The 16,332-nt window shown below is 35.9% G+C and overlaps 1 protein-coding gene across 1 annotated transcript in view; it reads left to right on the top strand.

Moving 5' to 3' along the window:
* Positions 1-16,332, top strand: part of CCSER1 (coiled-coil serine rich protein 1) — a 630,536-nt gene that overhangs the window by 161,881 nt on the left and 452,323 nt on the right. Inside the window, exon 5 of the mRNA XM_030449910.1 lies at positions 5,475-5,595. Within this exon, the coding sequence (XP_030305770.1) occupies positions 5,475-5,595 (121 nt within the window). The remainder of the gene's footprint in view (positions 1-5,474; positions 5,596-16,332) is intronic.

The following is a 16,332-nucleotide window of genomic DNA, read 5'->3' on the forward strand; positions in this document are numbered from 1 at the left end:
CAGCTTTTCACCTGTTGACTTGTCCTCAGAACTAGATAATTCTACTGAAAAAATCTACAGTAGATTCTGTATTTCTTTTTGGTTAGTTGGCTTGGTTTGCAGGTTTTTGTTGTGTTTTGTTTTAAGTGCCTGCACTGAGAATTGGTGCTTTGTAGCAATTAATTAAAAGATTCTGGCCTTCAGTAGTAAAAAGAATGTGCAATTGGGTACTTAGGATCCAGACATTCCATGCTCCCCCCCCTCCATACTTCAGTCTCCTCTCTCCTACAACGGCAGGTGATGGATATTTCAAGAAAAAAGTGTTCGGAACCTTCCACACTCCCAGCTGGATCTCCTGTTTTTTACCAAGACACTATGGGGTTTTGTCACGGGTTAACAGTGGCCTGGCAATTAAACCGAGTGACAGATGCTCTCTATTAATCTCTCTCTCCTCCTTGATAAAGAAAGGAGAGAGAATAAGGGAGAGAGACTTATAGGTTGGAAACTACACAACTTTACTGGAAATTACACAACTTTAATGAAACAGTAATGATAAATAGGAAAAATTACTAAATATATACAAATATACAGGAAAATGGATACCACGTGCCTTCCCCCCTGTTCCCCCAATAACTCTCACGTCACCACCGAGGCTGCAGGGCAGCCCTGGGAAAGTCCAGGCTGGACTCCTGGAGTCGGCAGCAGTCGGGAGCTGGAGGCAGGAACACACAGATATGGGCTGGCACAGATCAGGAGCACAGGCAGAGGAACAGATAGAATCCTTCCAGGATGCCAGGGGAAGGAATGGAAGCAGGAAAGGCAGGAAGGGCAGGCAGCTGGAAGCTGGAAATCAGGAAATCATGGCTTGGCCCTCGTGATCCCTCAAATTTATAGTGAGTATGACGTATATGGGATGGAATCCTCTGTTTGGTCAATTCTGGCATCTCTCTTGTCCGTTCCTCCCCAAAGCAGGGCTGCAGGTGGGACCTCTTTCTTCCTTCTGGACAGTAAAATGTTCTCCTCAGAGCTGAGCAGTGTCCTTGGCTCTGCACACCAGTCTCTAGCAGTAACTATAAACATCAAGTGTTATCAGTCCTAGAAGGAGACACTGAGAAACTTGCTGTGAATTTCAGCAAGTGCAGCTACTCACAAAAGACTTAGCTAAGAGCAAAAGTACAAGACAGAAAATCACCTTTATCCAAGCCCAAACAAGGACAGGTTTTTCTTGGTATAAAGCATCAGTTGTTTCCAAACAGTCTCTTGAAAGATGAGAGCTGATTATGTTTAACTGTATAGGAACAAGTTTAAATACTTTTAACTGTCAGAATAATGCCCAGTTGTTAAATCTCGAAATGTTTCAATGTTTTTCTTTCTCTGTGTCACAAATCCCTTATGCTTCATTGCACACTGCATACGGACATTTCCCTTCTGTGTTCTCTAAGCAGGTAGTAATTCCTGCTCATCTCATCTACCCATCACTTGCATCTTGTGTCAAGGGAGACTTTTTTTGATAGTGAGTGGTGATAAACAGATTTTCTCTCTCCTTTCCAAAAAAAATAAGAGGAAAAATGTGTACAATTAACAGTGAAATAGATCCTGTAAATGACACCCCATGAGCTTAAAAATCTTTGTATTCTCCAGACAGATACATTCTATTCAGTACTGTCATGATATTTAGGGATTTAATTTTTTTTCATTGGTTGGTTCAAAGTAGAAGTAAACTTTTCAATTAGTCATTATCATTTTTCTTGAAGGAAACACCAAAAGAAAAAAATACCCAAAGCTCCAATATTTTTCTTCTCCAGATGTAGAGATCTGTTTTGACAGTGGATGACTGGGACTTCTTGAACCAAATAGGGTAAATCCACACCAGTACTGCTAGTGATAAATATATGGGGTATTCATAGAGCACTTGGCAATGGAAGAAAACAAACTTTCTGCATCATTGAAGTATAAATTAAAGGATTTGAGGAGAAATTATGCAACATTAAAAGCAGCACAGATTTTTTATTATAGCATTAAATAAAGGTAGATTGTTTTTCTGTAGAGTTGTCCTTTGCAGTTCATGTGTTGTGTCTTTTTGATATTGAGAAGCAATGCCCACCTACTGGATATAGAATGTGCTTTTATTTTTAAAGGATTTTTTTCCAACTCCTGTGTACACTGCAAGGAACAATATTTGCTAAAAATAATTTTAAAAAGCAAAGGTTTGTTTAAATAAAATACATAATAAAGTTTTTTTTCTCAATTGCATTATTGCACTACAACTACTAGCTGGTACATATAGTGACAGAATTGTGAATAAAGAAGATGCAATGGTACTGAAAAATACCAGCTAAATTGCATGCAAATTACTCCTTTTTTTCAGAAGGTATTTATTGTATATCATATTTTGAAGTACTAATTATTAGCCTCTTAAAGATTATACTCTTAGTATAAAATCAGTAGATTGTTTCCCTTGATTTTAATACCTTCTACAATTTTTTCCACAATTCTGGAGATATCCAGCAGCACTTGTAGTAAGGAACCTCTACCTACAACATGTTCTTAATATCTTTCTGCCATTGTAAAATATAGGAGATTCATGGGATAAGGCTAATTTTGTAAAGTTCTTGCTGGCTCTTAAAGTGCAAGTTGGACACATGAGAGCCTTTGTGGTTATAAAGTGTAATCCCTTAATTATTTGTTATTTTTGGTTTTCTACTGTTTTGAGGATCTCAGAGATTTGGATTAATGAAGAATATATGTGGACATCACTGTGATTTTTTGGGGTTAATGTAAGCCCCTTGTGAAAAATGAAAGTATAGAAAAGAAGCTACACTTAAGGGAAGTTTGAAATGAAAAATGAAAAGTCTCTTTAAGTAAAAACAGTGCCCATCCCAATCAGTGTTAAAGTTGATAGTCCACATTCAAGCACGTTGTCATTATTTTAATGCAAGTTATGAACAGATAATAATAAAATAAACTCCAGTAGGTGAAAATTACTTGCTGCTGTGCTGTCGTGATTTCATGACATTTTAGTTAATTATACTTTACCATAATGAACTATGACTGTTTGCTGAGAGACTTGAGATGAAAAGGAGGAATTGTAGTAGTTTTCAAAAGCCAGGCCAAACAGTAGCACTGTCTAAGAATGGGCTCTCCAGAATAATGAATTCCATGAGCTCAGATTCCTGGATGACCACGGTGTTTGTCTTCAGCTATAAATTAGGAGATTGTACAACTACTGTAGAGCAGTAATTATTAAGTAAGAATTAGTTTTACAGTTTTATAAATATATGAAGTTTCTGTAAAGGGTAGGAGACTCGCAGTGTCGTCTTTATAGCTTGTGATTTCTTGTTTTATCTGTCTTTGTAGCTGCCCTGATGAGTAGTGCCTGTTCTAGGGAAATCCTTTCCCTGTGATGCTTCCATAGTCTCCAGACCTTTTTATAAGTTTTAGAGTAATAACTAGATATTCAAGTGGTACTCACAGGTACTTTGAAGAAAAATATGTATTTGCTTAATTCTTTCCCTCTTTCATCAGCCTTTCAGGTTAAAGTTGAGTACTGAGTATCAGTATCACACTTTGACAAACCAGTCTTTGTACAATTCTCTGACTGTAAATCACAAGTCAAATAGACATAAATGTTCTTATTTGCACATATTCAGTCACTGGTTATAATGAGAAGATAACTATTTTGTACATTGCTTGATACCTACCAAATAGCTCTCTGCTAGTAGATGATCTGTTGGTTTCATGCAACAATAGGGGGATAAAAATCACCTAAAATTCCTTTTTACTTAGGTAGTCTCTCTAGTTCAAGGTATTTTTCATTGTTCCCTCCTTAATTTGATATGCATGAAGCATGCATATAACCTACTTCTAGGCAATATAGCAAGGTCTTCTTGAGGATGACCATGTTTTGGAGATTGGTGCCTATGATAGTAACAAAGCTTTGAGTAGTGCTGATTCCAAAGAAAAATCAAAGTGAGATGTCAGTACTGGTCATCTTATTTGTCTTAGTCACTTAGTGCAACGTGCATGTTGATATTTAAAAATCAAGCATAAGCAATGCTGGAGAACATCAAATGCATTATAATTTTATATAATAATTTTATAATTTTATATTTTATATAATTTTATGTACTCAAAATATATTTTCTTCCTGTCAGAATCTGCCTGTGCTCTGGCCATTTGTGCTGCTTGCTGAACGGCTTAGAATTACTCTTGAAACAAGATCTTGGCACTTTTCTGATCTTTGTAGCAATATCCAGTCCTGTTCTGACCTGTTCCTTAAAATCTACTCTCTTGATGCCTTAAAGAACCAGTTATTGCTCCAGGATGTTTGTCGGGCATACAGTGTATCTTCCTCATGAGCAATTAATTCATGCTGAATGTAATTTGAGTGCTCAGGGTAAACACCACAGTTAGATGTTCTTGACCCAGTCAGGGGAACTGGGATGTTTTACTCCAGTTTTGCTTCTCCCATAAGAGGAGCTATGCAAAAGGTAGATTGTCTGTCAGGATTAAGCAAACACATGATCCTGGAGGGTGGAAAGTAAGAAAGTTTTCTGAAACAAGTTTTCCATTGATAAATAAATGCTACAGTTGAATGTTTGCAAGTGTCACAGTCTTGCATATTGGTGTTTCTGGTTTTGAAGTGCTGAGAATTTGTTGTGGTCATCTGTGTTTTATAGGCTGTATTTATGTTTCTTGGCTGTGTACACTCCATAAGAGTTCTATATGTTATACATTTAAAGTGTGACTTTCTGCTTAAAAGATAGCTCACTAGATTTCTTCTTGTTTATATATAACAGTACCATATATATAAGAATTATATATATATATAAGAATTATATTATATATATATTCTTAATATATAAGAAGCTGTTGTGCATTATTCAGTAAAACCAACTCTTAATTCCAGCTTTTATTTGGCTCATAAAGGAAATCTGTATCTTCAGAATCAGTATGGATCAATATATTAGTTATTATTCCTGGAGCATTTGGGTGGGTTTTTTTGTTGTTTTGGTTTTTATTAAAGCAGAATGTGACAACTGACAACAAAAAAATCACTAATCAGATTTTCTCAAATCTATTTCCTTATAAAGTCTGAAATTTTTGAACGTGGTTGGTTTGTATAATCTATACTATATCTGTAATTTCCACTCTCATTTTCGGTTTATGATGAAAATTTTTTTAAAAGTGCATCATATTCTGATGTTGTTTATGGAAATATGAGTCCTCTTAGGACTCAGACACACCAATGAGATAGAGCTGACTGACATCAGGTATTGTTTAGGTAAAACTCGTGGATAAAGGGTCTGTCAGTCTCTGGCCAAAAAAAAGTGTGCCAAGCAAGCACTTTAGGAAATGTGAGCAGCAATTAAGTTTACTTGGTTTGTTTTGGTTTTTTTTTGTCATAGTATTCATTGATTTTTTTTTTAATTTAAACTTTTTAAATAAAAACTGAGTTCACCCTTTAACACTGAATTTTGGTTTTATCTTTGCAGTTTGCCGGGAAGACTCATACCAGTCCATAGTCTCATGTGCTGCTGTGGTACTTACCCCTGTAGAGTCAACACTGGACACAAGGAAAGAAGAACAGCCAGTGATGCCTGATGTGTCTAAACAGTGAGTTATTAAAATATGATCTTTTATAAATGCCAGATTCTTTCTTGTGGATATGCATATACACCTCTTTTCTGTTCCATCCATAAGGCATTTCCAAAAGAAACTGGCCCAAGTCTGGGCTGCTGCTTTTTGTTCATTACAACCTCTTTTACCACAGCTTTTAGTAATGAGGTATGTAGAGGGAATGGGCATTTCTGCTCTGAGAAATTGACTTCTTTAACAGGCTTTACCAGGCCATTCTTTCTGTTTAAATAGCCTGTTCATTCTTGTGCTGTTTTTCTAGTCAGTAGTTGGTTTTTAGAGAAAGCATACTTCCTAAATGCTCTGCTCATCTCAGCTATTTCTGTATTTTTCAGTGACTATTTTACCCCTGTGATATGAGATATGATGGCATCTTCAAAAGTGTGGTAGTGGTGTTCCAAGGCAATTCTATTTGATTAGACTGTAATTTGATATCTTGCATTAGATGAGAATCATAACCACAGCATGTAACATTTGTCTTGCAATACCAGGCATGATGGTTGCTCTTTATTAATAGAGTTATTGGAGAATAAGAACAAGTTATTATTTATTTTCCATAAAAAGAAAGCAAACATAACAGTAATACTTTATCACAACATAAACTTGTTTGTGCATTTTGAAGTCTGGAAGGTAATTAAAAACATGACAGTGGATAGTATGACATCTTTAGTGGTCCTTAGCACTTACAGTTAGTTTTCCTCTTTTCTTGGTGTGTACAAATTTAGCTTTGAACTTGTCTAGAAAGTCCTAGCTTGCATACCTGTTATTGTAAGAAAAGGAAAACATCTCCTGTGCCTCCCCTATGACCCCAAAACTCCACTAATATCTTAGATTAGATTACATTAGATTAGACTAGACTAGACTGGATGTGATTTTGGTACAGTTTAAGCCTGTCTAGTCTTAAACTAGACTAATTTCATCTAGTCTACCTGTACTTAAATTTTATATATTGCTTATCATCTAGGTATTATTATGATGATTTCATGTTTGAAATACTGTTAGCATCAAATAGCTTGTGTCTCAGTCTTATGGCTCTCTGAATACTAAGGGCTTAGAAAGGCAATGGGCTGTGAAATCTGGAATTCTTTTGTTGCTAGTTCAAACAATATAGTTCATTTTTGCCTTCCCACCCCTAAAAGGCAAGCTTGCATTGTTGTTTGATTGGCTTTTGCCTCTGCTATCAGCAGTTTCAGCATTTCATAATCCCTTATATTTTCAAAGTAAGAAAACTGCTGTATCTGCTTAGCATGTGCTTGAAAGCTGAGTGATGCCACTTACTAGATTTTTTCCTCCACCTTATCAGTATTAGAAAGTATATTAATCTCCTTTCTGATGTGCTCAGTTTTTAAAATTTTTTTTTCTTTACAACTTGACTAGTGATATCTTCTAAGCTCATGAATTTACATCATGCTTTTCTTATGCACTCAGAGGCCTCAGAAACATGGTCTAATCTTTGCTACTCTTCCAGTTATCACATCTGAAAATCTCACTTGTGGCTCTGGAATTCTTTCAAAAAGAAACAAGCTTCTGCTTAAATAGATTAAATATATTTGAACTTCTTTCACAAGGAAGAGTGTCATTGTACTAGTATCTTTAAGCCAACTTTTCGTGCAAGTATATTGAAAATTAAACAAAAATAGCTAGCTAGAAAACTTTTGCATGTTTAGATTTAAGGATGGCTAAGACACAGAATTGGGTCTCAGATGATAGAAAGTTTTGGTGTGCTGTCTCCTTTTCATACCCATGGAAATGAGTTGTGAGTGCTGCCTGTCTCTCATTGGATAGGACAGATGCAAGTATTACTGGTAAGGAGCATAACTTTCCCTTTGTGTCTCAGCCCATCTGCAAAGGCTGGAAATCTCAGTAAATGTGTCTGGTAAGGTGATTTCCAAAGTACAATAGGATGGTTAATTTACTTTAGACCCTATTGAACAGGTGGGGTTTGCATGTTAGGTATGCCTGCACTTAACTGGGTATATAAAAACTGTCTGAATAAACATGGGATGAACTAAATATACTTAGTAGTAGATGTGAGTTTCCTTTGATAAAGTTATATTTAATGAAACAAAGGGGGGGTTATTTTTAAAAAGCAAACAGTTCTTTTAGAAAATGTTTTCTGCTTGATTTTTGAATCTTTAATCTTTCTACTGGCAAGAAGTGCATATTAGAAAGTGTGTAACTCTGTCCATCAGTATTTAATAAACAGCCAAACATGATAAAGGTTACAAGCAACAAATTAGCTGTTTGCTTAAAAGATACTACTAAGCTGTTATGTTTGATTAAAAACTCATTTTTAAAATATTATTCTGATTCCCTGTCCCTCTGCAATAAAACAGAGAAAAAGCAAGCCTAGCCCATGGCCATAACAATTCCATTCTCTCCTTGTACATTCTGTATTGCTTTTTTGCACGTAATGGGAAAACAAGTTATTTTGCTGTACTTGTGTCTTCTTTGAAATGGGAACTATTTCATAAAATAGGAAAAATATAATGTCTGCTTTTCCCTGACCCTAACGAGCTGGAACTCCTACCTGACATTGACTCTTGTCTGGGCTGCTCAAATTGGAAACCTCTTTCTGTTTGCTTTGAGGAAAAACAAAACAATAAACCAGGCTCTGGTGTTTCTTTTTTTTTTTTTTTTTTTTTTGTCTGTGTCTGGCCAATGTGAAAATGAGAGTGATTTTGTACAAATGTATAAAATAAGTAACAGTTGTGCAAAGGAAATATAATCACACTGTAAAGTGAATATGGAAGAAACTTTGTTTCTGGTTATAGAACGGGAGCATCATCCATTCTCACATGCCTTCTCAGGAAAGATTTATAGGAAAGATTGACAGGAAAATAATCTACATGATAATTTAAATATCTTAGATAATTTTTGCAACCAAGATTAGTAAGTTCTGGACAGTTTAAATTAATCTTTAGTTGGCAAGTTTTGAATAACCTGGGTGTTGAGAGCCACTGACTAATTATAATCACAGCATTTAATATTTTCTATATTTTGTAGTTCAAGTTCTGTTTTGGCCTATGTGGTGGTGAATAATGCAGAAGCCAGAGGAATGATGACAGTTGTCCTATGGAGGAGAGGTGTTCTGTAGATTTTATCTGTAGCCCTGCCAAGAAAACTCCAATCCTTTGCAACTATGGTCATTGTTTGGAAAGCTTCCTCTTCCCTGTAAGAGACTTGGTTTCTAAGGGACAACTGACCATAAGTGTTTCAGTCATTGACTTTGAGGTATTAATGATGTAACTGAACTTAACAGCATTTTGTGGGAAGAAATTTTTTTTGTATCCTGGTCCTCTCAAGCCAGGACAAGAGGAAAGAAATGTTAAGCAAAGTGCTTTATGAGGTTATTTTGAATTAAGATAACTGTAATTTCAAAATAGGACTTGTGCATTGTATCATTGAGTAGCTAATGATTTTAAATAAAAGAAAATTCAGTAAATAAAACTGTGTAGGGAAAATACAGCTTTGTTAGAGTCAGTAGTTTGAGCATCAAGTGAGGAAAAATTGTGTTAACTTTTGGAGTCAAAATAGCAATTGGAATTTACACTGGCAGAGAATGTGATCAAAGCTGCTTGTAGATATTGTGGCCTCTGCAGCTACAGTCACCTGGAAAATAGATTTGCTTTAGAAGCAACCCGTATAGAACATGACTGCATCACTGACTACTGTTTCTTAACTAGACCTGAAATTGTTATAGGAAAACCATTGACACCAAATCACAGTTACATTTAAAAAATGGCTCTGGTTTAGCCTGAAGCAATAATAAAAGCTCATTTTGTTCAGTTTGCTTCCCTAAACCTATATACCTTTACAATGCCATAATGTTGTTCTGATTTCTGCCACCAATCTAGTAAGAATGTCCTTCAAAGTAAGATTGTCCATGTCTGTATCAGACCTAGGATACTTTTTAATTAATAATTAAGCTAAAATCTGCTCATTCCTATGCATCTTTCTTTGTTCTCTGTGGATCATCGTGTTCTCCTCTGGACACTTCTGCAATAGTGAAAGTTTAGTCATCTGATTTGTTTATCTTTCATGTCCAGAAATTTAAAAAAAAGAAATGCATCAAGATAAATAATTTTGCAGTATTTAATTAGAGATGTTATTTGAAAAGATGTCCATTTTCACCCAGTTAGATATATAAAGATGCTAAAGATATACTTTGTTCAAGAGTGAAAATTTTCTCCTGTGTCTACTGTAGTGTCTAGGAGTTTCCAATTTATTTACATTACTGAGAAGCATAAGTCAAACCACCAGTATCAGCTGAATCCCTAAGTGGCAGCCTAACACTCAGAATTCTTCTAAGCTAATGGCCTTGAGTAATCATTGCAAAATACTCTTGCCATATAGATTTTAATTAGAACTATGAACCATAAGACAGTTATGACTGGATAGAAGATTTATTTGAATTTGGATTTTGTTCTGAGCTTTTTATTATGTGATGTAATGGGAATGATTACATATATATATCAAGGCTCCTTAACTTCTGAAGCAAACCTAAAAGGAGATTTAGCTGAAATGAACAAAATCTTACCTGGTTCCTTGAGAAGGATGGCAACTCTAGGCAATGCAGGCAGAGAGAGTTGAGAGCTTCTAGGCAGCTGAAGCACTGAAACAGACTTAGTCAATTGAATGTCAATTATTTTATCTGAAGATCCTCATCTGAAAAGTAGCTATTTTAAACTGTAGCATTACTCACTCACAGGTTTTGTTATTCTAATAAAATAATAGTGTTTTCCATTATTCTATCTGGCAGTTGCCTAATCCCTGTGGAGTACAGCCATGGTTTGCTGGGGTGACTGGGCAAAGCCACTCAGTTATAATGTCTTTCTGAGCTAGGGTTACACTTGGACTTATGGAAAATGACTCCCTTTTCTACTTGGATTTAAAAAACTCAAAATGTTTTTTGAGGAAAACAGATCTAATTTTCTTCCAGCCTAAATCCATGTCCACCACAGACACTTTGAACAAGCATTTTTAAGTCCTCAGCTTTGTGTATTAAAGGAGATCTGAAGAGTTTATTTAGCAGGTACTTACTCAAGGGGCTGAAAGAACTTGATTTCAGGGCATCAGAATGAAAATGCAAAACAAACCCTGCAGGCTTACTGGTTTTTCTTTTTCCTCAATTCAAAGCTGCTATTTTTATGATAGTCAAAGAGTGAAGTTAGTTCATATGTACTTACCTTGTATAGAGGTTGTTAAATTTGTATTTCAGTAACCAACTGTTGTAGCATACTGCAGTAAATGGGAAGGCAACATTAAATCCTGTTTTGCCTAATAAGAATTTAAAGTCACTGTGAGACTTCACTGGAGGAACATGCTCTTAAAGGACAGAACTGAGAGCTTTGGGATAAAGTCCATTTAATTCAAGAGGAGAGGGAGAGACAAGTATGAGCTATGCCCATCTATTCCTTTTTCTGGTATGCTAGTATGTCCAAAATTTTGTAAGGATACAAAACTTCTATTGCTGTAAAAATGGGGCACAAATATTTGTTAAGCTTCACTTCTCTGACTTCAGCTTGAACAAAATTAGGTGGAAGTGCTTAGCAGGCACTCCAGAAAACAGAATTATACTTTTTGGTACATAACAGCATTGGCTATGTCTAAAAAATGTTATGTTTGAGCTACAGCCAGTGATTGTATTTTATCATCTCACAATGAAATTAAGGCAGGTTTGGGTTTTTACATCTGTGCAGCAGAACACATCAGCCTGAGGTAGCATTGTTTAGATGCTAAAGAGGCAGGAGTGGTGGTGGTGGTAAGGGAGAAGGGACCAGGGGATTATTTGTTTTGTAATTCAGAAGTCTGTGGTGTTTGCATGAAAGCGCCACGTCAGTTCTTATAAATTAGATTTCAAAGCATCATTGCAGCTCAAATATAAAAATTAATCAGCTGTTATTACTTGTGAACAATTAAAGCATCATAAAAATGAGAACAAATATGAAGGAAATATGCTTGTACATGTAGTGTGAAGTACTTAATTTGGTTAGATAAATGCATTGTAGATTAAAATTGAAAAAACAGATCAAGTACACAGCAGAGATGTTTTTCTTTCATTTTCACAGTGATTTAATAGGATCTCTGAAGCATAACAAAGAACAGCATTTCTTGCTAATTTCTTACTGTCAGTGGAAGGTGGGGGAAAGGAGAAATGTCAGGGAAAAACTGGGGAGATTTGCATTTATGATTATGTTAGTGCAATGTAGGATTGAACTATGCTGTGCTTTTTTTATAGCTCATTGTATTCTTCCAGTTAGAGCATTTCCAGGTAGTCTTTTGAATCTGATCAGTGAAAAAGAACAGTGTTGTGATGGTGCTGTTAGTGGTTTCACTGAGGGGTTTCTAAACATTTGTTTTCAGAACATTCCTAAAGGCCCTCATCCTGTGCTGAGGCTGTATTAGAGTGAACTTCTTTAGAAAATAAACCATTCTAAGTGATGTTATTGTGATTTAAGTAGGAATAATGCTGGAGGAAACTAAGTGCAATAAGTGTGCTGCTTAAAAATATAGAAAGTATTTTATGTTGCTTCAAGCAACCGCAACGGTGGTTCAAGGGTTGGACTCGATGATCTCCGAGGTCCCTTCCAACCCAGCCAATTCTATGATTCTAAGTTGTGATATTAGCTGCATCCTAAAGGGAATGAATTATATGGAATAATACACATACCTGCATGCTATATTTAACATGCCATCAGTGGGATTTCACTTTTTATTTTGCAAAGCTAAGCATAAAAAAAAAGTAAGCTGAGAAATAGCGAGGGTAGGAAGCAGGGGGGATGAAAGTGAAAGGACACTGCATCAGCACACGAGAATCCATCCAGCTTCGGTGCAGTTGGATCGAGACATAAAATTGCAATTATACTGCAATAAAATTAAGCTGTAAAGACAAAATAATGTACCAAGCAACAGAGAATTTAGGGTGCTGCAAATATTATCCATACAGCTATGAAACTGGAGATTGGCAAATATGACAAAATTTGTTGCAGCATGCTGAATGGACCTGGTGCCTCCATAGGTAAGTGAAAACCTCCTCACTTTCTTGTCCGAAGTACAGTGCACTCCATTTGGGATACCTAATGGAAGAGCTGGAAAATAGCATTCCTGGGGCAGTGAGAAAGTCCATGTGTTCAGAAGCAGGATTGCCTTATCTGTCTAAACCCTATGCTTTTATAGTGGGAACAAATATATATAAAGTAGTATTAAAATATATTTTCCTTCACTATCAGATGGACTTGAGATGGATTAATATAAACATGATATGTAATAAGTACTATTTGTAATTGCTTTCAAGTTCTTTACTCTTCTGTTGTGCTGCAGTTTAAAATATACACTGCCATTAAATTTCAGAGGATGAATACAAACCAGATTATTTTACTTAACAAATCTTATACTTAGTAGGTGATTCATTATTTTCCTTTTATTCTCCCAGTAAATGACTTCTGTTCTTTCAAGCTGTCACCTAAAAACAGGAATGCATTTAAAGAACTTGTAATTCAGTCCGATAACTTTAATTTTTATTTTGAATCACAAAGCTGAGCCATAGTTCAGAAAGAAGTCATATCCTCATTCAGGTAGGGAATTCTGATATGAGCTTTAGCAAGGCTTGTTTATTGTCATTTTTAAAGCTGAAATGCCTAAAATTCCCCAGTTCAAAATAATATTTAATGGTTCCAGCTTTGTACTACCTACGTACTTATTCCTTAATTAATTTTTTATGATAGTACATATTAAAATACAGCAAATGTTTTAAATTCTGAGTTATTGAAAGTGAACTTGAATTTCTAATGAATGCCTGATAGACTTCAGGGAAGCCATAATTTAAATGGCAATAGAACATGCTGACTTCACCTACAATAGATTATACTTGAAAAGCCAACAATTAAATATATATAATATGGTTTTGGTTGCTATGGGAACAGACAAAGAAAGGTTTTTCAGCATTACAAACCAGTATCTGTATACAAGAGAAATTAAGTTCTTCTGAGACAAAAAAGCTATGAAAGGTTTCCAAGGAAAAGACTAAATAATATGAAATGTTTGAACCAAAAGCTTTTCAGTATCTCTCTACAATATGTCAGTGGTTTTGTGTTCCTTTTTCCTTCTTTCCCCCCATTTTTCTGTCACTAATTTTTGGAGCTAAGGATTTAGAGTTGTGCAGGAAAAAAATACTTTGCAAAGTAGATTAGTGTATGAAAGAGCAACGTGGATATGTTGTTTATTTCTGGGGCCATTCACAAGAGATCTAATTCTGTCTCATAGATCTTATTTGGATCAGGGTATCTATACTACAGCTTCACACATTTTTTGGCATGCTTTTCTCTTTATTCTCTGTACCTGAAAATAAAGGCACAAGCTAGAGGGAGAAGTAGTAGGGGATATTGTCAGGTTTTTATTTCACTAAAGCTTGAGTGCTTTCCAATAGCATTGCACAGTTATGTTATGCATGTTATACTTCACGTTGGTCAACCAGGCATTAAACTTACTATTTTTAATTATTTTTTTGTTCTTCACAATATGATCTGTACTTCAATTTTTATGTATGTTAAAAAGCAGGATAATGGGATGACAGAATGGTGAGAGTACTTACAACATCAAGTTTGTTATAGAGCAAATATTAAATAGAAGTACTTAAAGCATCTTTTACACTTGATCTAAATCAGAGTTTTTAACTATCTATTGGGGAAGATTTAGAAGCCTACTTGTCAGGAGTGCCAAGTTCTATACTGAATGTGGCACAATCTGCAAAAGTTGGAAACATCTGAAATTTGGTCCCTTGGAGTAAAGGAAACTGTAGCTGAAGGCAATTAGCACAATTACTTTCATGATATGACATGAATTAATTTGAATTTAGAATAATTTTAAGAGGAGAAGGTTCTTTATTTCTCTTAAAAGAAATAAACCCTCTGGAAGATACATTATAAACTATTATTTAAAAAATGTTTGTTTTCAACTCTACTATGTAATTTCTGTGTATCTCTTTCAAACTCCAGACATGGGAATGTATTGATGTTGAACTGCAACCCAGCAATTATTTAAACTCTGGTAAATACATCCTCTAATATTCACTGTTTACTTGTAAGGTGAGAGTGCCTTCCTTTCCATGTGAAGTACCATCCATTGCTTGCTTCTAGTACTGAAGTGAGCTGCATGCTGAAGTATGCTGAGAAACACATTTAGGACCTCTAAGGATATATGTTTATAAGTCTCCACTCCTTTTGTTTTGGATAAAATATTTAATATGAGATTGATATGCAGCATTTTACACAGTTGTATATGAAAAAAAAAAGAAAGGCAATGTATTCCTTTTGAGAATACTTTGGTATCATTCCAGAGAGACCCAGGACTGAAATATATGTGTGCAGTCAGGAGTGAGGGGAAGGTCTCAAGATTCAGACTAATTTTCACCTGATTGGGACATTTCCTGTGTCTGCGTGTGCAGTTTCTGTTCTCTTGAAGTCACTTCTAAAAAGTGAGGAAGTGTTGTGTATCTTACAGCCATGGTGTTATAAATTGACATTTTCAGGAATCTGCATTTGGGGAAAGAAAACATGTTTCTTTACAATTTTTTTTTTTCACTTTCACCCGCATGTAGGTCATTTAATAGCCTTAAGTGTCTCTAACTCCAACTTGCTGTTAAGAATTAATTAATATAAAACTACCAGGGAGAGAGAAAGCTGGGTCTGATTGAGCTCGGTGGCCTCCTCAGTGTTCCAAATATTCATTGACCTTGACATTCCCCTCCATGATGAAGGAGGATTTGGGAGCTATGAATCTAGTAGGTTGTGTTGCAGATGGTTTTGTGCTGATCTCTTTTAGGAGTCTTCTGTGGAATTCCCACTGAGCAGTGCCCCAGAGGCTGTACCCTCCAGACATAGAACTGCCATGATGTGCTACTTCATTCCCATCCTCTTCCAAGCTGATGAAATTGTCTTTAATGGGAATGGAGACAAATCTCTTGTGCTGCCTGCAGGTGAATTGCTAACAGAACTGAAACGAGTTTAGGCCTCAACATTATCTGTCTGGAATATTCCCCTTTTCCATCACTTAGCCTCCTGGTGTGGCTGCCAGTCAGGGAGTGCAGGCACTGCTCAGCCTGGCACTGCCACAGCCTGGAGGTGGCTCGGGGGAATGGGCAGCTTTTCCTGATGTACTTTTCCCAATAAGAGAATAGGTTTTGTGGCCCTGACAGAAAGCAAGCTCTGTTTTTCTTTCCTTGTTGACAGCTGCTTCAAAGATGATCTCACAACATGTCAAAAAAAGTAATAAAAGACAGACGAGTAGACTTGCTTCAGACAAGAAAAGATAATGAGTACAATTTTATAGCTTGCTTTTCTCACTTGGTTTTACGCAAGCTAGCTCAACCTTACCCATGGCTAAGGACTCATAAATGGAGTTACAGGTACTCCAGGGCAGGCCAAATATCATGAAATGATTACTTTTTTTCAATGAAGTAATAGTGGCCCCACATCTTTTACTCTGTAGGTGGCATTGACCTGATCTGCCCCACTCACCTGTTTTCTCAAACAACTTTTGCAATGTAAGTAAAGGGCAAAGCTGTTTTTTTCAGAAACCTTACTTGCTTGCACTGCTTTTTCTACCACTGGAGGAAGCTTACTTCTATGGAAAGTTCAGCTAGAACCATTTCTATGGCACCAGATAATTTATTTTTTTGGGGGGGTTGGTTAGGTTTTTATGTTTGTTTTTTTCTCA

The sequence above is a fragment of the Calypte anna genome, chromosome 4A, assembly GCF_003957555.1.
Source record: "Calypte anna isolate BGI_N300 chromosome 4A, bCalAnn1_v1.p, whole genome shotgun sequence".
Lineage (NCBI taxonomy): Eukaryota > Metazoa > Chordata > Aves > Apodiformes > Trochilidae > Calypte > Calypte anna.